Here is a 21,857-nt window from a genome sequence, read left to right as displayed (position 1 = left end):
TTGTGGATACAAAGCTTTACGACTTGATTCATGATGGTCAGTTATTTACTGATGTTTACCGAATGGTAAAGCTAAGTGACTACGAGAAGCTTCGTAATTTCTATGACTTCTTAGCTCTTTATGTCAGTGCTTCTTCCATCTTGACAACATCTGACTTTAATACAAAGGTTGCACTTGATGACTGCATTGTTGACATTCATGCGGATACACTACGGACATTTATCAGAAAAAAAGGAGAATTCGAAAGAACGTTCAGCTCACTCCCTTCAGAAATACAAACTGTAAATGATGTTACAAGTTTACATGAAAACAGGTCAGTTCAAATAAAAAGTCACTTTCTTCACAAGAAAGGAGATCATGATATAGTTGCTTACATTATTAAGAGTCTTAAACTTTCTGAGTACATAAGTGCAATGAGCAAACTTCAAAAGGGTGGTTCTTTCCTATATGGTGTAAAAGAGGAATGCGTTTATAAAACGGAATATGGATACGAGTCTAAGGAAATCAGTCGCCAGCCTGTTTGTGTTGATGATCAAGATTATCTAAAGGATACGTTGAAGCAGAAGATTTACGAGACTGTTCTTGTGTGTGACTTTGATGGAAAGAAAGTGACTGATGCACATACAGTAGACATACGTTTTATCCCCTGCCCACCAAATGTAACAGAGTCGGGTTGGAGTGATGAACTTAGAAATCACAAGTCAGAAACAAGGAAACAGTTCATTATTCATATTCTAGTAAAACACGTGAAGGGTGTAGTGTTTTACGATCCACGGGGACCATTGGCTTACAAATATGATCCAACAAACAAGTCTGTCACGCGGATGGAAATCCATGAATGGTTCCATGCTTTCACACGAGGGAAATAGACGTAGCTGATACACTAGACAAGGAAGGAGGTTAAGATCCAATTTGTTTATTCATTGTTTGGTAATATTTTCTATTCTTATGAGATTGGTAAAATGTTGGTCAATTTCTTTGAAACAGAAGTTTCAAAATCCTGTTGTAATCCCTAGCAAATTCTAATTCATGAATTGTGATCACAATCAATAATCAGTCAAGAATCTTTCAGTCAGAATTTAGATGTTATGTTTCAAATCTTTAAACAAAAGCTCTACAAAAATGAGGAATTCATGTTGAGGATCAAATTCTGACGTAATACGTTTCAAACTTTCTAGAGTCATATATATTATGGCAAAGATTAATTGTCTTATGTCTAACATGAACATATTGTTGCTTGCAAACTCGCTTATTAGTATGCTTTTTTCTACACTCAGAGTTCTACATGTACTCTTATGTTATATTTTAACTTTTCCAGGGCCAATACGTATCCTCGTCAAAATGTGGAAGCTACTGGTATGTATTATCACTTTTCTAGTAAATATTTCCCAAACAGACTTTACATTTAACATATCCTACCACAAGGGTTAAAATCATAGTGTCCAGCTTCAAAATGAATCCCTAGAAATGACAACTGGTATACTAAGGATGCGTTTGACGTTTTCATTCCATATTCCAGAAACAAATTGCAAAAGATAAGGAGCACGGCTTTGCCTTGGCAACAAACGATTTCTTCCGACCTGACCTGAAGCAAATTGGAAACAGCATCTTCGAGATCAGGAGATACTTCGTTCCTGAGGGTAATTATATTAATTACTAAGAGTGAAGTGTTTATTGATAGTTGTGGACATTGCACAGCAATTAATTCAATTTAATTTGATTTAAACATATTGACTTATGTATTGCCAATGTTATGGTTGAAAAGTTTCCCAATTCATCACGAGAGTCATTGGTAAACTATGAATCTCAGAACATTATTATTAAGACAAAAAACTTTCCTTAATCCTATGAACTCATGCATTATACGATTTCAGGTGTCTTGTAAGCATGTGTTTATGAAACAGTGATGATGCCAAGTGTTCGCGAAAGGTGAGCGTATCCTGTCTCACCGATGGCACCTGTCACAAACACATGCAGAAACAAGTCAACTGTTCATCAGACACAGCAATGAACAATTATTCTTGGAGGTTGTTTCATGTCAAAAGTTACTTTAGATGTTGAGTGACATGTAACTGGTACTTTTGTGCCAATACATAGATTCTTGTGTACAATTTAGTCAGCAGGGTCACAAAAGTGTACAATTTCTCACAGAGCATAATTTCCGACACAAAATTTGAAAGGTTTCCGATTTTACTTCTTCTATTTGTTTTCAGAAGGTCGAACCATACAACCCTTGAAACTTGGAACCACGTTGGCAAACGTGAAAGACCGCCTCTTAGAACTTGTAGACAACCATGCGTTTGTTTTAGGTTCGGATCACAGAACTGATGAAGAAGTAAAGAATACAAACTACCCAAAGACTGAGCCATGTTTCATGTTCTTATCGGAAACTTTATCAGTTGCTCTGGATTTTACCACATCACCTCGTCCAAATATTGCCGTGTGTGATGTGTTCATAGTCTTTCCTACAAAACCAACTATGGTCCTGTCACTCGTTGATGGCGATGAAGACTCAAGGGAAGCGTTGGTGTACAATACGTCCATGGCTAGAGGAGTGAGACATAAACTCATCAGATTCATGGATGAAGATGTCAACTCAATACATGGAGTGATCAATACGTCGAATCTCAAGGATAGTGTCGCATTCAACACTCGCCTTAAGGTTTTGGCAAACGATTCGTTTTATTTTGTTCCAACGTATTCATTGCTAATGAATACAAGAAGATATGGTACAGTCCTGACAGCGTTTTGGGCGGGTGTTGCTGAGACAAAGTCGGTGCTTAGAGATACTGGTGACGCAAATGATGACTGTATAAGATTTCTCACCAAAGAACAATGTATAATTCTGGTGGAGAACATCAACAGTAAGGATGTCCAGGTCCGGTCTGTGCCAGGTAGCGGGGCAACGACTCTGATGCTGGAGGTGGCCAGGAGACTGAGCAGACTGGGGGAAACTCTACTGGTGTGTAGGTCACGGGAAGAGAGGGACAGACTCAGGTTTGTAGATATCATAGTAGCTAAATCAAAGCACTCTCAACAAAGTATGCATTGGAATATCTAAGGATGTGAACTCAAGACTGAGTTAATTATTTCTGTTTGTTTCTGTCAATGACTTTATCGTTAATACTTCCAGGTCAGCCTATGCATCAGTGGTATCAGTGAACGACCTCAGCAAACTGGATCTGTCCTCATACATGAACATTGTTGATGAAACAAACAGCGTGGCACCGGAAACAAGACGTCACCATTGGCAATTTTCAAGCTGTAAGTACATGTATCTTTAAATGTTCTTGTCTGCTTCCCCCAAAACACGCTTATGCTATATATTCCTGGTGTGATACATTAGATAGTGCACACATTTTATTTAATATTATAACATATTTAATTATTACTAATTTTGTTGAATAAGCAAGATCATTCCTTTTAACTTCAGATCTAACTGATATCAAGCAGCTTAAGTACAGAAAGTGGATGGTAGAGAAGGTAATGTATACTATAGTTTCATTATGAAAATGTACATATAACAGTGGAATGTACCCCACGTACCTCCATCAACCAAATACCTTTGATACTGTACGTGTAAACGATTGGCTGTGAGTGGGCCATGTCATTACTATTATGTAGTACATGGCACTGTAAACTTCTTAGATACATTTTTTCTCATTTAAGTTCCTATCAACGACATTAACTCCCAGACAACTTGTATCTCTGCAATTCCATTTCATAAACATGGTCGTTGCTCTATCACTGATGTTACTGTTACTGATGTTGACTGATGTCAAAAATATTTCAAATTTGATTTTACAGGAGACTGACAGAATCGAGAAATTAATGGATGTAGTAACCAATGGTAACAATTTTTTAAGTAATCAAAATAACTCTGAAATAAAATAGTCTATGATAAACGTAAAAAAATAGGTATGTTGAGTGATTGGTGATGATGACGATGATTAGTTGTGAGGAAAGCGATGTTCAGTCATTTTATCACATAATAAATATTCTTCATTAAACTTGTTCAGATCAATGGAGACGAAGGATGAACTATCTCCTTGGAGAGTTTGACGTGCTGGTTTTGATGATGGAGAAGCTCAGACAACATGTTGCTGTAAGTAGATCTTATTGAAGTTAATAACGTTATTAAGAAAAACATATTTTTAAGTCACTTTATTACCCCACTGCATCAATAGAAAATGGAGCTAAAACTCTCTGCTATCGTTTGTCACATAGTTTGAGCACATACTTCGTGTATACATGTAAATACTGTAAATTATACAACTTAACAAGATTTGACTATGAATAAAATACAAACAATTTAAAATCCTCTTCGGACTTCGGATCACTTATAATTTTTTGGGTATTTTCAGTTTCACCAAAATAAGGACTGTTTGGAGAACAAGCCACGTCAACATACAAGGGACAGTACTTTAACTGATGCAGGATGTGAGTATTGCCATGTTTTTATGGGATGACTTCAGCTTCCATTAGTCAACTTTTCTTTTAAGTAAGTCTTTCAAAACGTATTATGGCAAACAAATGGAGAACGTTTCCAAATTTGACGCATCAGTGGCAAATATTATGTCCGATGCAATTCCTTATTTTTATTTGTACCATATGTTCATGTTCTTTCAAGAGAACAATTGACTTGCCTATGTAAGTGTTTGTGATGGTGTCACCGGTGGGGCAGGATACGCTCACCTTTAGGCGAACATCAGGCATCATCACTATTAGATAGTGATTCATAAACACATGTTGATTATATAGTTGGACTTGTACAAGCAACTCTGCTCTCATGAAGAGCTGCGAATTTCAAACGTTTTGTGCCATGTATTATCTTGTTCTGGACACATAGAATAATACGTTAAATGGCAATGAGTTTAAAGCCAATATGATATGCAGTTCTTTCACTTCTACTTTACAGCCTTTTCGTCTACTTTGATCAATTTGATTGTCGAATTCATATCAATTTGATTTTTCTCATGACTGTCTGCGTTGCTATTCTGGAAAACGTTTTATTATTTTAATGTCTATGAAAAGTGTAAAGTTGTGTAGCTACAAACATTATTAACCATTAACCATAAAGTTGATCAGATATTATCCGACATTGCCATTGGTAAAATTAATGAAAATACACTTGAATAACTGACAATTTGCAAAGTATTGTTTAGGCAATTGCTTTATTGTTTGTGGTTTTGTTAAAATTACATATATGTATTATTTTCTTAAATATTTCCAGCATTTGTCTTTGGTAAACCACACCCGGTTGTACAAGAAGCAGAGCTGGTTGCATGGCAAGAAAAAGTGGAACAAGAAAAGAGTGTTTTTCCTATTTTACGATCGGTAAGAATCCAAGTCTGTATTAGAATACAAATGGCAAACCACAATTAAGACTAAACACTCGTGAAGCATTCAATAGGTTTAAACGGCATGCAGTTTGTACACATATTATGCGCCACTTTTATGAGGGTTTGTTTCGTTATCTCAGGTTATGGTAAGGGACAGAACCAAGCTCATCTACCAAGGCATTAAACTGGCTTACCTTGAGAGAGGTAAGTAGACATTATCATCATTTTCTAGAATAATGCAGATATAAAACCAAGAGACAGGACGACCAAATCTAAGGGACGCAACACATTACCAAGTGTGTCCCTGATTCTAGTCATAATTTTTTGTTATTTATATGAGCACACTTTCTGGGATCAACTAACACAGGACGAAGAGTGTTGGTATACAAGCTTGTATCTTCGTTGTATATTTCTTGGAAAGATTAATAAATCCAAAATATACTAACTTTGTAGAGAAGACAAATGTCAAAATATATCACATCTGGATATCTGTGTATATAGATAGTAAAGGGAGATAATTTAAATTTGTAATTTGGTTTTGGTATCAATGGAAGGGAACTTTCACGTTTATGATTATTGGTTCTGTGTACGAACACATTAAAACAAATTGACCACGGACATTCATAAAAATATGTACACTTTTACAGCCTTCGCCATTCTGGAAATTTGTTTTTCGTGTATTATAAACATTATAGAGTTAAATGCTTTTACAGCAGTGTAATAATTTGTCTGCCAATTCTTGTAAAATATTATTGTATGGAGTTTTATTTGCTGCTGGTTTTGTTTTGTTTGTTGTTTAACGCCTCACTCAGCAATATTCCAGCTATATGACGGCGGTCTGTAAATAATCGAGTCTGAGCCAGACAATCCAGTGGTTGGCATCATGAACATTGATCCACGCAATTGGGATACGTTGACATGCATCAAACACGTCAGTGATCCTGACCACCCGATCCCGTTAGTCACCTCTTACGACAAGCATAGGTAGCATAGTAAGCAATTATGGGTTATTGAAAACCCATTCTACCCCGGATCTTCACGGGTCAAGTATCAATTAACAAAACGAAAAGGAAGCACATGTAAAAAAGGACATATATAAACAATATATGTGTATACAGAAATATACATACTTGTATCTATGCACTATGTCCAAATCTAGCAAGTGTCTGATTGTCAGTTTGTATATATGATCTATCCAAAGCTTGTATACCTTGTATTTTGTTTCGAAATAACAACTTTTCTTCCTGTGTAAGTTTTCACAATATAATTGGTCGTTTTAATTTCAGCCTCCACAGAAGGAGAAGGAAAACTACAGGAATCGTCACAGAGTTCTGAATCTAAGTTCTGGAACCAACAGAACACAGCACGTGCATTTCAGGAGACGCTGACCGATGCTAAACATGAACTGGAGCTACAGCACAGAGATGGCGCAGATGCAGAGGGGTGTACGTACCTGTCATGACTGTGATTTCCCTACCTTCAACATAGTGACTGATAGACTAGGATGAACAAATAGGCAATATTTATTATCTTAATGAACTGTTTAAATTATGTTCGTATTGAACAAGGTATTCGAGTTTCTATTCGATGCATTAAAATGACTGCGACGTTCTAATTTAATATCAGAAGCACCCTACGGTTTTATCAGTCATTCACTTGTCATCTTTTGTGTTTCTAAAACTTGAGAAGTACCTTGGCACCTTCTTTCAAATGAATTACGGATGTTTTAAAGATTTATTTTACAAGGAAGGTGGAATATGAACAGTCATTGTTTAAGACAAACGTACGTATTTATTGTTGTTTAAGATCCTGAGACGATCAATGTAACACGGGAGAATAAAAGAAATGTGTCTTCCTCAACGGTAAGTGCCATGTTTTGTTTTGTCTAAAGACTGCAATATGGTTTTGATATTATCTCCGTGTGCTTCCTGACATGGTCTTGAGCTTGGTTTAACAGTGATCTACTTGTCAGTTTCATTAGTTTAGGCAGGAAGATATTCAGTTACATTTTCTGCCGAATCAAACACCAGTACCACCGTGTTACGACTAGGGTCATATATTGGGTAACTTTTGGGGAATTGCATCGTCTTCCAAATCGTCAAACGTGATTCGTTGCACACATGATGTTGATCATGAAGGAACGATTCATTACACAGGACACAGATGTTGGCGAGGCACAGAAACTCCAGGACACAGATGTTGGCGAGGCACTGGAACTCCAGGACACCGATGTTGGCGAGGCACTGGAACTCCAGGACACCGATGTTGGCGAGGCACTGGAACTCCAGGACACAAATGTTGGCAAGGCAGAGAGTCGTAAGTACCTATATCACCAACCCATAACAGCTAGTTTTGCTATCATTAAGGAACAATTAAAATCAACATTCTATTTTTCAAATGTAGTGGTAAAACATTTCCATGTATGTTGTTTAGTGTTAATTTCAGCATAAGAATCATGCTATGTTCAGTCAGTCACGTGAAAAGATATCCACGGTTGTATGTACTACAGTAATGCATTTGTTTGCTCTTCAGGAATGCAAGAGATTGAATCTCTAAATGAAGAATTGGACAGTTTAAAATCGGTAACCATTTACATATTCATACACTCTTGAAGATTTGTACAGAAATATCAAAACAAATAAGAATATCAGATCGTTGAAAGGCATTTAGAAGTGATAACACATAAGAAAGAGAATATATGGATGTCAACTTCTTTATTATGCGGAACACAACGTTTCAGAGTATAGGCTTACTCCTTCATCAGGTGAATGAATGCCATGAGGCAGAGAGCATAATATATGTACATGTAGGGACAACACAATTAATAAGATAACAAAAGGTGGAAAATAACAAAGGGTAGAAACTAGAAAGGGTAGCATCCATATTACTTATCTATTGACTTAAGCACTAGCTTCAATACCATCAGCGCTATTACTGTGAAGTGTTGGCTTCCATTGTCCATTGCTAATCACCTGTCAGCGCCAATCATCTGTTGGTTTCCCTTGTTAGTTTCTACCCTTTAACTTAACTAAGAAAATCTTTTGGTCGTTTATTCAAACTGCAAATATTTCTTACTGCTTTGAATCATTTACAAGCTTAACATCATCTTCGACAGAGAAATGTAAAAAGATTAATACTATAACATGATCGAAACGATGGTGGTGATTTTAATGCTACTTCCAGTGCTACTGACAGTTCCTTTGGTTTCAGAACAGAAATTACAAAAGGAGACAACTCGACAAACTACAAACTGATTGTTGGACACACGGCAAGTGTAAATTGATATATGCTTATATCTACTTGCCGCCAAAAGGAACGCGAACCATAAAAACTTATAGAGATGTATGTACGTTAAGAAGAGATGTTCCCAGTGTGTACCAATTAATGACAAAACACACAATCAGTCAAGTGTTACCGCAGCGTGACTTTATTCTTACACAATATGCTGCACATGATATTCAAACTTTACACGCTAATCATGCACGAGACAAAGGTGCATTTCGAGTCATGGATCTTTACCGTCACATGCGATGCGTTCATGAGCGTCGCTTCACACAACATCAGTATATTCGTATGTGCATCAAACCAATCTAATACCTCTTGAATATAAGTAAGTCTTCATATGTTAACAAACATGTATGGTATTCGCGTCTTTTGGTATTTCACAAAATGCGTGCAATCATAAGTCTTACTCTTACATGGGTATAACTTAGAGAAAACGAATGTCTGATAAAATAACTAAATTTACGATCGAAATAGTCACACAAGTTAATTGTATAATATCTTATATCCTCCAGTTGAGTGGCAGAACGCTGTTGACTACTTGATGAGGTACCCGGATGTCCTATCCCTGTTTAATGTGCAGCTACCAGGATTGGACAGTGTTAGCAGTTTCCACCGAGAAGACCAAGATGAAGGCAGCTTGCGAAGAAGAATTAAACACAGGCGAGGGACAGTATTCACGAAAGACTCGAAGCGAAAGGTAACAGTTATCGTCTTTTAAGGCGCTTCAATCAGTTCATACACATGCTCACATGTAATGTTCGGTTTGGTTGTTGTTTTACGATGCAGTGTGTCGCTATATCATGGTGTCCGTCATAGCGGGTTACGGTGACACAAAGTCATCTCATCTCATGGGTAATGTTAGAAAAATAACAAGCGTTGGTATCACAGTCAATCATCAGTGTAATCTAAATGTAATGTACATAATGTAGTTTAAAGTTGTTTTACAAGATATAGCTCTCTCGAAGGAGAACTGTCTTTAAGGATAACAGGTTATGGTCATATTGAGATACCAACTGAGTTAAAAGTGGCTTGTGGTTTGGAGACTGTCCTATAATTTTATTGCTAATAATAAAGTTGTTTCATGCAAAGGTGTCAGTTAAGCTGTGTTTTAAAGTGATTAGTACTGCCAACTGTTGGTAGAAACATGTTTACATCTATCAGCCACACCAGTGCCGCGTATTCAACATTTTAAAAATGGTTAATCAGAGGTTTCACAACACAATAATAACCACTGACTGATACAGCTTATTTGATCGGCAACCTATTCCAAACACTTGACTCAACCGATGTCACTTCATTCATAATCAATTTCATGGTTTGTCAGAAATACCTGTGTTCGTGGGTTTCACCAAACAGGTAAACGTCTAACACCTGCATCAGCTCGAGCACTCTTCCCACATCATCAAACTGACATGCTGAAATATAACTGAAATATTGCTCAAAGCGGAGTTAGGCTATCGTAACTCACTCACTTTTTCGCTCATGATCATAGAGTTAGTGTTTACACGATTCAAAGTGTAAATGCGTGACGCAAAGACCAGAAAATGCACATATATGAAAATGTGTACGGTGTGCTAGAAGAGTCTTTTGTGAAAGCAAAACCAACCCATAATATTTACCCTTGTATTTGTTTCAATGTCGCCTACCTAATTACAGTTCCCCGACGCAACATCAAAACTAGCTGGAGTGAAAGGGGAAGGTCAATACACTGTGAAAGGTATGAACTGATCATTGTCAAAGCATTGAATATTTTTCATGTCTGACTTGATATGTATTACAACTGATCGTCTAGTTAGTAAAATGTGGCTTCAATTGGATGTGATTAAGCAGTATTTACAAATTCTAAAAATGGAAACAGAGTGTAAATTTGCCAAAAGTATATACGCCCTTTATATGTATCACCACGTACTGTCAATAACAAGTTCTATGTTGTGTAATCTACAGATGGGTGTCACAGTCCCTACAGGTCTACAGGTCTGATACATCAGTTGAGGAGGTACCAGCTGGGCTCCCTAAAGGACAGAGATTTAACTACACTCACACTGAAGGTATAAATTGGGACGAAAGGGAACATGGACGCATGCTTATGAAATGGCAATGTACAATCGATTCTGGTTTTGGCAGAGAGTTCTTATTAATGTTTAAGGCTTTTGTCGCTTGTATTTTATGTAAAAAAGTACTGGCAGAAATAGAAAAAATATGTATTCATTTTTGGCTTTTAAATCTTCGCGTTAATTGTCTTGTTTACCAATCATGGCAATAACTAATTAACGTAGTTATTACTGCCTATGGTTTGAAAAGGATAGACAACGAAAAGGAAAAAAAGACAAATTTAGATTCTGAAGTCCAACGGAACTTTATTGAAATAAGCTATAAAATTATGTAAATTAGATGTGGGAAATATAAAATAACTTAACATTTATTTGAAATATTATTGAATAAATGAGACATTTTTCCAAATGCAGATTCAGTTTTGTGCCCATAACGAACAAACTGATACATTTTTACCATTGCATCAATGGTCTCATGAATCCTATTGTTTATGTATTTTGGGACAACACCCTCCATTCTTCATTGCTTATATTTGAATCACCGGTGTCTTACGGCAAGTCTTTTATTGGCCTGATTCAATACAGAATCGGAATCAGGTGATTCAGGACATAGTCAGGGCGGTGGTTGTTTGATAACGTACAAACTTGAATGTTATGTTACTTTGTGAAATTTCTCACTGGCTCTGAACGTCTTGACGTCGTCTTCTAGGTGATGACAGAAGATGAGCAGCAACTCGCGTATTTGACGGCAAAGAATGTCTCCATGGAAAAAGGTTTGTAGATTTATATAGCTGTACATTCTAGGGGAGTAGAAAAACAAAATTTACGTGTATGTCACGTTGATGTGTTTTAATATTATTATCGTCATACTCACAGGCCATGATTAGGAATGGACTTCGCACTTTGCGAATCAAACCCAATTGTTCTGTCAGTGAGGAATGTGAAAAGCAGTTGGCTATCCTGATGCTAATTGTTGAATAGCCAGGACAGTATGCAGTATCATACAGTATCATACAGTATCATACAGTATCATGCAGGGCCTAATTTAAGACAGTCCAGTAAGCCGAGCGCAACGGCGACAGTCGTGGAGATTCATGTAACTGTTCATTGGGTATATGTACGCCAGATATAAAACCTCAGATTGTCGCAACCGTGATTGATATAAACATTTAAATGCTAGGCTTGCGTAAAAAGTTGAAGATATGCTTATCGGTTACTTCTTTATAGCTGCTGATGAATGCAAACTTTGACCTCATGAAAACAGAAAACATATAAACAAGGTATAAATATATTTAACATTTATCTTTCAGATTTCGGAAGCACAGTACATATTGTTGGAATGGAATGTCGGCCTGCACCAATCTCATGTAAGTATTTCCAGGAGTGAATGAGTGAGTGAGTGAGTGAAGGTGCTCGGGCTATTGTATTCCACAGCTAGATTAATGTTCATATATTTTAAAAGTGTTTATGTCTGACGTAGTGTTGAATCAAATCTGTCTCTCGATCTATCACTGTTGTGGTAACTGCGTTAGATCGTCAAGTTTAGTTATCTAAACGTATTTTTCCTTGTTGTCGTGGTCAGGTAAGCCATGACTTTGCAGCTCGCCTTGTCAGCATGGGGTTATCTCAGTCAAGGAGTGATTGGTCGACCGACGCATACTCCGAATTGTCTCCATCAGCATTTATACTCGCATAATAAAGAAACGCAACACCAGCCTTATTCTCACATTAGTTTTACGTACTCTCAGTTTACCTATCAATACATGACAGGATCAGACCGGCCAGACTCGTCACTGATTGGGAAACTTAGAACGATCGGGGTTCTACCCGATAGACTGCAAAACAGCGTTCCCCTTTCCCAACGGTGACCGTATCATTTTAAAGTGTTCGGGCCTGACCTTTCTTTGTCACATGTCATCATAGATCATTTTAGTTGGTTAAGAACAATATCAGACCATGAGCCTACGAACCGATTAAAGATGTGTATTGATTAATTGGCGACAACAACAACGAACCTATCCCGAAATACCCTGCAACTGTCATCTACCTATTGATTTCCTGCTTGTTTGCGCCGACATAAACTTTCCTTCTCCTTCGTGTTAAAGCTATACCCACCAATTTAAAGGTTGACTTTGTAATATGTTTCTTAGGTTTTGGAGATACATGTTTAGCTTATAACACTATTACTTAGCACCAGTCCAGCGTCAAGCGGTCGTGCGGTGTTACTGGTGTTTACTGAGAGTTTAGCGTTATCACACTGAATGTGTAATATTTACACTAAAACATATCGAAGTGTCTCAGCCATTACATCTGTTGTTGATGTACTGAAAGATACATCCCACTCCAGGCGAGGACCTTGTCACTTTAATCTAATGTGTAGTTACTGAAACGGACATTAAGTATTAGCCAACATATTTCCTAATAACATTGCCTGTTACAAGTATCTCAAGGGCGTGATAGTTTACATTTATTCTTGACTTTGATTTCCATCGGAGGAAGTTGGGTAAAGTATACAGAAGCATACATTCTGAGAACGAACGAGTAACTGTCGGTTTGTGAAAAGTAATCTTTCTGTTCATCTGTACAAGGCTCTTTTGTTGGATCCTGAAAGAGAATTTTGAGAACATACTGATGGGGCTAATTAGAAATATAGCCCTGAACAATATAGGGTTGTTTAACTACTTTAGCATAAATACCGTTATAGTATGCCTGTTATTTTCTAAGTCTGAAACATCATACAAATGTATTTGAAAATATTTAATTGTTAACTACACACAACCTATTCAGATCTCCATGGCACGTTTAAACAATACAACTACACCAAAAATGTGTTATATTTAACTTCCTTATTGTATTGTTCGGGGTGTTCACTGAATCTCTGTACCGATTCTTGTGTAAGTACAATTATACAATCATGAATCTTATTCATTCTACACTGGAATAACTCAGAAAGCTGACGTTGTTGACGGACTTGCGACATCAATAGCTGAGCAGCGCTTGTGAACATTCCGCCACACACAGACAGTGACGGTGTAACGGTGAAAGTGACTTAAGCGGACATAGAATATACCTGTTCATGCGGTGTATGATGAACACGAACATGTCAAAAATATCCTAAAACATGGAATTTTGTGGTTTATTTTTATCTTCTTTCGTAATAGATTCACATAGAATCCACACACAAACACTTTTGTTGGGATATTCACTCACTGAGGTCGTCTTTCATACATGAACATCGTCCACGTCTGGCAGATATCTGCACAATGGGGGTAAATCAAAAGTGTACCAAAAATTCTGTTACATTGCCTTTTTCTGTGAATTATTCTATTTGTTTCTTAATTAAATGCATTTTGAATTCTCGTAGTAATAGTTTTAAATTGTAATAAGCGCCCTCATATAGCGCAGTTGTGGGAGATATTCTGTACTGATGAAAAACACAGACGAACATTCAGCGCTGTTTGGAAACAAGCAAACAATCAGCCGATATTTTCAGTAAATCTCTTTCTGTGTCTCAGTTTGTAACAAACAGTGAAATAAACTTACTACACGACAAATACAATGTTTACTTCCAGGTCCTAAACGTCACCTGGATGCGGCTCGGGCCAACAAACACTGGTGCAACGTAACTACAGACGGTGAGCTGGTCAACTCGCCGCCCGACACATGGGATGAGGGGAAGAACAGGCTACAGAAGTACGCGGGGACCTGTAGCTCCCCCATCCCCCTGCCTCCACCCCCCTCCACCCTCAACCCCCACCCCACCACACCAACATACTGGGAGACAGAGGCCAGGGTGCGGGTGGTGGAGGGAGGGAGGTTGTATGTCCTGGAGATGGGGGTGTGGGAGGCAGGACAGGTGGACAGTGGGTTGTGGGTTTCTCTACAGCGTCGCTCCTGGTGTGTCAGTGTAGAGAGATGTGACAGACACGGGTGGAGTCTCTGTACCAGGGTGTATCGGGAGAGGGAGCAGGGCGAGTGTTACCAGAACACCATGTCCCGCACTCCCGGCACACAGGCCACCCTCCACTATGGCGTGGTGCTGGATGTGGGGAGGGGGAGAGTGGCCTTCATTGACTTGGACAGGGGGATTGTTCTTGGCAAATATGATGTGGTGTTCCGGGAACCTCTTGTCCCCATGTTTGGTGTTGGATGGCCGTCATCTGGCTACACTGTGTCGATGAGTCTGATCAGCGGGGAGGACGTCGACATGACAGACTCCAAGAGGGCCCTCGTCTACCAAGCGCTGAGATAGGAAATGAACTGGTTATGTAAAGTTGTCTGTGTAACTGAGAAATTTCTATCAACTGTTTCAATGACATGCGGGGAAAGTGAGTGAAGCGGACATAGAAGTGTTCGGTTTGGGTTCTGTTTGTTGTGTACAAAATACAACCAAGTTCTTCACATGTCTGGTTTCACTACTTTCCTGGTTTCTCCTGGGATTGAAATACATTTTAAATACAAAATATTGTTATGATAAAACTATTGCTGTTGTTGCTAAAATTATACCACCACAACAACTTTCTGAAATGTAATGTGAAACAGAAGTGAGTACATGGGCAAAATGTAAAAATTGTTTCAAAACAAGATTTCTTCTGCTAATATTGATTTAATACTATAAAACAATTGTTTTAAATCCCCACATGACTATTGGTATGATGAAACTATTGCTGTAGTTGCTGAAATTATGTCACAGCAACAATTTTCTTTAATGTGATGTGACACAGGAGTGAGTGTACAGACAAAACGTAAAAATTGTTTCAAAACAAGATTTCTTCTGCTGAGATTGTTATGAGTCCACATATGAATACTGTTTGGATGAAATTATAGCTGTCATATCTGAAATTATGCCCCAGTAACTTAGGATGAAATGTGATGTGACACAGAAGTGAGTGTACAGACACTTGTTTTAATTTAATAAATGTATTTCTGTAGTTGCTGAAATTATGCCAAAGTAACTAAATGATGAAATGTGTTGTAAAAATGTATTTACAAAATAAAAACAAGATTTCGTTCATGTATGAAGACTTCAGACAAAAGGTTTGAATCTACCGTTGTATAGTGTTTATTGATATTTCTGTTGTTGCAATAGCTATGCCACACTGGTAACTAGGTGATATTTGATCCCCCCCAAAATGCCAGTGCACACAAAATCACAGATATGTTTTAAAGACAGATTTTACTTTTTAAGATGTAATAATTTATCGTAAATGTTTTAAATACGCTCATGATATTAATCACTGGATTGTCTGGCCAAAACTCGATTTTTTTACAGACCGCCGTCATATAGCTGGAATATTGCTGAGTGTGGCGTTAAACAACAAACAAACAAACAAAATTTAAATACACAGATATGATTACAATTTTGCTGTTCGAACTCTAAATCTCCTGAATAAAAAAACCTTTCAGTTTTGTGATTTTAAAGGTTTTTAATTCCACACTATTAACCTTCTACATTATGTTTCCATGTTTGTTGTTTAACGCCACACTCACCAATATTCCACCAGTATGACAGCAGTCTGTAAATAATCAAATCTGGACCAAACAATCCAGTGATTGACACGATGAGCATCGATGTACGCAACTGAGATATGGTGACATGTAAAAACCAAATCAGCGACTTTGGCCAACATTCCTTTAGTCTCCTCTTGCGATAAGCATGGGTAGCTGAAGACCAATTCTAACCCGTATCTTCATAGGTTGAGAAACGTATGGGTTGCTGAAGGTGAATTCTTTCCCAGTTCTTCATAAAGGGGGAGACAAGCATGGGTTGCTGAAGAACAATCCTAACCCGTATCTTCACAACGGGGAGACAAGCATGGGTTGCTGAAGACCTTTTCTACCCCGCTTCTTCACAGTGGGAGACATGCATGGGTTGCTGAAGATCAATTCTAACCCAGATCTTTACAGGGGGAGATAAACATGGGTTGCTGAAGACCTTTTCTACCCCGCTTCTTCACAGTGGGAGACATGCATGGGTTGCTGAAGATCAATTCTAACCCAGATCTTTACAGGGGGAGATAAACATGGATTGCTGAAGACCTTTTCTACCCCGCTTCTTCACAGTGGGAGACATGCATTGGTTGCTGAAGATCAATTCTAACTCAGATCTTTACAGGGGAGACAGGCATGGGTAGCTGAACACCAGTTCTAACCGGATCTTCACAAGGGGAGAAAAGCATGGGTTGCTGAAGATCAATTCTAACCCGTATCCTCCCAAAGGGAGACACGTATTGGACTCAACCCAAAAACATCCTGGAATCTATACTTTACTAAGAAAGTGTTATCCCAAATATAGTTTTACAAATATTACATTTGACCACTTTCTAGATGGTATTGTGTGTTAATAGCTTTCAGCAATGGGAGCTGTGCCAATTTACACTTGTCAGAGGGGTACACAAAGTACGTGATCTCGACTACCAGTTGATCGGACTTTCATTTTTTGTTGAAGCCTCAGAGGCTGAGTGGATTAGATCGCTGACTTTGTGTGCTGGCGATTAGGTGCCTCACTCTGGCAGTGCGAGTTAGATAGATTGGTCAGACGAAAGTCGCTTTCGGCTCCACGTCACTGATGGAAGAACGAGGGTTTGGAGGCACCGGAACACGGCCTACACTCAAAGGAATATTAAACCGACTGTTGCAAACGGTGGGGGCTCGGTAATCGATCAGGGGTGTATCTCTCATGATTGCAGGTTGGATTTGGTCACCTTATGGGGCAACTTAACAGTGGCTCAGTACATCCGGAACGTTTTAAGGCCAGTCGTCGTCACTCATTTTGATAACCATCCTCTTGCTACTCGACCTCAGTACATGGATGACAATGCCAGGCCTCATCGTTCGCATGCAGTCGTGGATTACAAGAGGGCTAATGCAATAACGACTCTACCCTGGCCAGCAATGAGCCCAGATTTGAAGGATATTCTGGGGCGGCGCATACAGGAACGAGATCTTCAATTGGAAGCAGCATTGCATCAGGAATGGTTGTTTTGACCCATCAACAGATCCAACGTCTGACTGAAGGCATGAGAGGTAGGGTGGAATACGTCATCCGGGCATGTGGCGGTTATGTCCGCTACTCACCTGTTCCACGTGTCATGTCAAGTAGAGACTTTAAGGAACATTTTCAGATGCAACATCAAAAATAACTCGTTTACTTAATCCTACAGCTCCATACCTTTTTTAGGTGTTGTCTAAGGTGAAAATCAGTACCTGGGTTACCATGGTGTTTTTGTCAGTAAATTTCAATAACAACTCATCAACTCACCAATACCTTCTTTATTTGTTGTCAAATTTGTGTTCTATCCGATGACATTGGTATAGCCCAGTTCCTGTGGTTAGATATCCCATGCCATGACTTTTGACATTTGTAATGGTTCAGAAATAAGGGTGTGCTTAACCTTTCTCTTTGCGTATATCTGAGAACTATGTTACAAGGTTCTGTGACACAATGTGAATGTTTCAGGTATTTAAATTGACCTCCATGGAATCATTAAGTGTGAATGACTCACATAAATACGAGGGCCATTCAATATATAACCAGCCTAAGCTATTTATCAGATCTTAACGGTTGCATGCTTGTCACGTGCTGTGCACCAATGTATGTCACGTGCATAGACAAAGTTTCACTGAGGAAATTGTATTTGAAGTCACACACGTGATCTATAAAGATGGCAAGGGTAGATGAATTGTCAGATGTTTATGGTGACAGTGCACCTTCGTATGCACAGGTCAAATTCTGGGTTGCAGAATTTAAGAGGGGTCGGGTGAACCTTGAAGATGAGCTACGCCCTGGCAGGCCTGTAGAGGTGACCAATGACCAAACCAGTGAAGCTGTGAGACAACTGGTTGTCAAAGACAGGCGAATGAAGGTTTCAAAAATGGCCAAGGCCTTGGACATTTCAGAAGGAAAGTGTCCATACGATTTTGCATGATCGTCTGGGTATGAGGAAGCTGTCTGCCCGATGGGTCCCGAAATGTCTGAGTGATGATGAGAAGGATGTACGTGCGTCAATGTGTCAGGCACTTTTGACGCAATGCAGTCGGGATGCAGACAACTTTATGGAGAGAATTGTTACTGGTGATGAAACCTGGGTACACCACTATGACCGAGAAACCAAAGAACAGAGTAAGCAGTGGACTGGCTTTGCTTCACCCCGTCCCAAAAAGTTTAAGACTCAACCATCGGCTGGCAAAGTCATAGCAACCATCTTTTGGGATACCAAAGGGGTCTTGCTCATTGACTACTTGCCACGTGGCCAGACTATTACTGGAGAGTACTACTCCGATCTCCTGGACCGTTTGCGGACTGCTATTCTTGCCAAACGTCGTGGAAAGATCACAAAAGGTGTGCTGCTCCAACATGATAATGCCAGAGTGCACACCTGTCGACTTGCGGTTGCCGCAGTGAAGCGGAACGGGTTCAAAGTATTGCCTCATCCACCTTACTCACCAGACCTGGCACTAAGCGACTACTTTCTCTTCCCAAACTTGAAGAAAGAACTGCGTGAACGTCATTTCCGGTCCGATGATGAACTCACGACAGCAGTGGAGGGGTGGTTACACGAACAACCCCATGGTTTCTATCACAACGGGCTTTTAGCTCTCACACATCGCTGGACAAAGTGCATAGACCTCAATGGTGATCATGTGGAAAAAGAAGAAGTGAGGAGCAGTAGCAAATAGGTTAGGCTGGTTATATATTGAATGGCCCTCGTACAGTATATGTCTGGGTAGGGAAGTGCGAGTACTGATGGACATAGTAGTGTCATAGCGACTGATTTATGACTACCATTGTCTGAAGTACATTTGACTCCAAAGGCTAATTACCCTGTAGCCATGTCTCCATAACTTAATTGTCATTACGGTTTAGGCGCTAATCCCCGTTGTTAATCCTCACCAACATTTCATTGTATATTGACTTTCAGCCAAACTGGGCTACTTTATCACTTCCCGTTAATTACTGTTATTTATAGTATGACATTTATTGCCTTAATTGTTCATCCCCTGAGTTGTGTCGGTACGTCACCCCCGGAAGTCCCATGTCCAGAGCAACGTCGTTGTATATTTCCATTGTTGTTCATTACTATATATTTGTGCTACCCTTACACAGTTACTACGGTGTTAGTCAGGCTTGGTATTCCGAGTGCTGGCATAGGGACGACCTCGAGCAGGATGTGCCGCTCGTAGGAAACGCCCTGAGGTGAGCTGGAGCTCCGCTCACCTCTTGTACGCCTGAGCTGGAAGGTCCGCTCATCGCTGTGTTTGTGTTGTCAGCGCAGGTATTCCGCTCATTGTGCAATTGTTGTTTATTGTTTACATGTTGTGTATAAAGCGTTCCGGGACAGTGATGTCGATTTTGTCCTTTATTCCCTCAAGAGCTAATTCCCCTTCAACATGCGCTTTGACAGTAGAAAGAATAAGCCTGGTACTATCTGCAGCGCGTCAGATGTTTTGAATGTACTTCAAGATCTATCTTCAAATATGATGTAAATGTTTGAATCTTTGAACGAATAGACAGACTGGAGACAAATCTTTAAGAAAAGATCAATAAAAAGATGCAGAAGATTACCGATGAGAAACTCAATGTTACCCGTGTGCGTGAACTCATCAAAGTGAGGACAGAATTGCAATATTGTGATAAAGAATCTGAGTGAGGGGAGTACGGGGCAAGGCAAAATGCAGTGACGAAATGTTAACTTATAAGTCTTGTTTATAGGTACACTTAAGGGGGCCTTGGGGTAGCTTTAATAAATAGTGGTTAAAGAGTTCACGCGCCACGCCAAACGCCCAGGTTCGATATCTCACTTGGGTACAGTGTGTGAAGCCCATTTCCGGAGTCCCCCGCCATAATATTGCTAAAAGCGGCGTAAATCCATACTCACTCACTCACCCACACTGTGTGTAATGCTACAGTTAAACCTTTCTTTAACAATATTGTTCCTTTCAGTTTGGGCTCTGTGAATGTAGACCTCCGATGATAATGTTTGAGAGAAAATATCTCGAAACGCTAATCTACAAATAAAAATTGATTACCTGCCAAACAAAATATGTTTAATATTTCATTAATGACCACATGTGCAAAAAGTTTGAAGTGTGTGTGCCTAAAGCAAAGAGGGTACCGTTGTTATCAGTGACTTGTGTTTTACCTTTGGTCTTCGTCGGTACGACCAACCTGTGTTATTTTAAAAGTACAATTCGAACGATACATAAACCCCTGTGGTATGTCTGTTTTCAAGCCGCCCTCCCTTGCAGGGATTCCTGTCCAAACAAGGGCCCAAGTAACCCACGCTTGTCGTAAGAACCAACTGCACGGGGATCGGGGAACTACAATGTCTGACCTGGCCAAGGGACCGATATTTGATATTCTGGGAGGGGGATTTTATTGAAAAAAATTAATTGTCCCAGGAAATTCTTGAAACAATAATTACGCTTCAGAATATTGAAAAAAAGGAAATTGTCTGCCACAAAAAGTACAATTGCAAGGTGTTTTTCTTTTTAAAATATTAAGGCTCATAGTTTCTTTTCTTTTTTAAAAAGATCTGGTTTTGCAGCTGCAGCTGAAAAATAGCTTATCTCCAGACAAAGTGTCCAGATTGGTGTCCTTTCTATGCACTGACGTTCTTTTGTGCATATTTTTCTTTCTTTACATATGACGTCTCTTGATGGTGAGTTGTTCATTGGTATTGTTTAGTATTTTGAATTTATTATTCATATGTAAATAATGACATTTAATTGTAACTTTCATTCTTTATTTGTATAACTTTTAACTATTATTGCGATTTCCTTTCCTTTATTTCAACTTTATATAGCTGATTTTGAGTCAGCTTTAGAATCTGAACTGTGACGTTCATTAATTCGGATTTTGAGGGGTCTTGATATTTGCATTGATATTCAAGTATCAGCATTAATACTGTGTACGAAAAAGTAACAGAAAAATCTAGTGATTTGAACAAAATATGATGTCATCATAAGAAAAAAACATGCACAGGTTTTGCTTCCTCAGTCCTCAGTTTCAGAGATTTTGGAGAGCCAAAACTACATTTTGAGAGAATGTAAAAGCACTTATCATCTAATCACAAAGGTCAAAACAATGTCAAAATTTAAAATATTGCAAAAACAGAAAGTATGTGTTGAACTCCAACACTTTGAAAACATACAGCAAATCCCATATACATTTCAACAA

At 38.8% G+C, this 21,857-nt stretch overlaps 1 protein-coding gene across 1 annotated transcript; it reads left to right on the top strand.

Annotated features, from left to right (window-relative positions):
- Window positions 1-90: 90 nt before the first annotated feature.
- On the top strand, window positions 91-14,951 carry LOC139447103 (uncharacterized). Its single transcript, XM_071228270.1, has 22 exons — window positions 91-899; window positions 1,319-1,356; window positions 1,520-1,640; window positions 2,214-2,997; window positions 3,134-3,264; window positions 3,434-3,483; window positions 3,808-3,850; window positions 4,020-4,105; window positions 4,365-4,440; window positions 5,234-5,337; window positions 5,483-5,546; window positions 6,629-6,787; window positions 7,149-7,204; window positions 7,583-7,658; window positions 7,875-7,924; window positions 8,553-8,616; window positions 9,140-9,324; window positions 10,284-10,344; window positions 10,572-10,675; window positions 11,388-11,451; window positions 11,989-12,045; window positions 14,251-14,951. The coding sequence occupies exons 1-22, from the start codon at window positions 839-841 to the stop codon at window positions 14,928-14,930; spliced, it is 3,114 nt and encodes a 1,037-aa protein (XP_071084371.1). The 5' UTR covers window positions 91-838; the 3' UTR covers window positions 14,931-14,951.
- The last annotated feature ends 6,906 nt before the right edge of the window (window positions 14,952-21,857 follow it).

The sequence above is a fragment of the Haliotis cracherodii genome, unplaced genomic scaffold, assembly GCF_022045235.1.
Source record: "Haliotis cracherodii isolate W230 unplaced genomic scaffold, xgHalCrac1.p SCAF_7, whole genome shotgun sequence".
NCBI lineage: Eukaryota > Metazoa > Mollusca > Gastropoda > Lepetellida > Haliotidae > Haliotis > Haliotis cracherodii.
The sequence above is the reverse complement of the archived record's forward strand: the minus strand, read 5'-3'. Positions and strand labels throughout refer to the sequence as shown.

What these genes read in the sequence shown, in the direction of transcription:
- LOC139447103 (XM_071228270.1), top strand. Translation starts at nt 839, where the DNA reads ATGGTTCCATGCTTTCACACGAGGGAAATAGACGTAGCTGATACACTA. An exon ending in GAGATACTTCGTTCCTGAGG is followed by an intron (nt 1,641 to 2,213) that starts GTAATTATATTA and finishes ATTTGTTTTCAG; the next exon opens with AAGGTCGAACCATACAACCC. An exon ending in AATGGATGTAGTAACCAATG is followed by an intron (nt 3,851 to 4,019) that starts GTAACAATTTTT and finishes AAACTTGTTCAG; the next exon opens with ATCAATGGAGACGAAGGATG.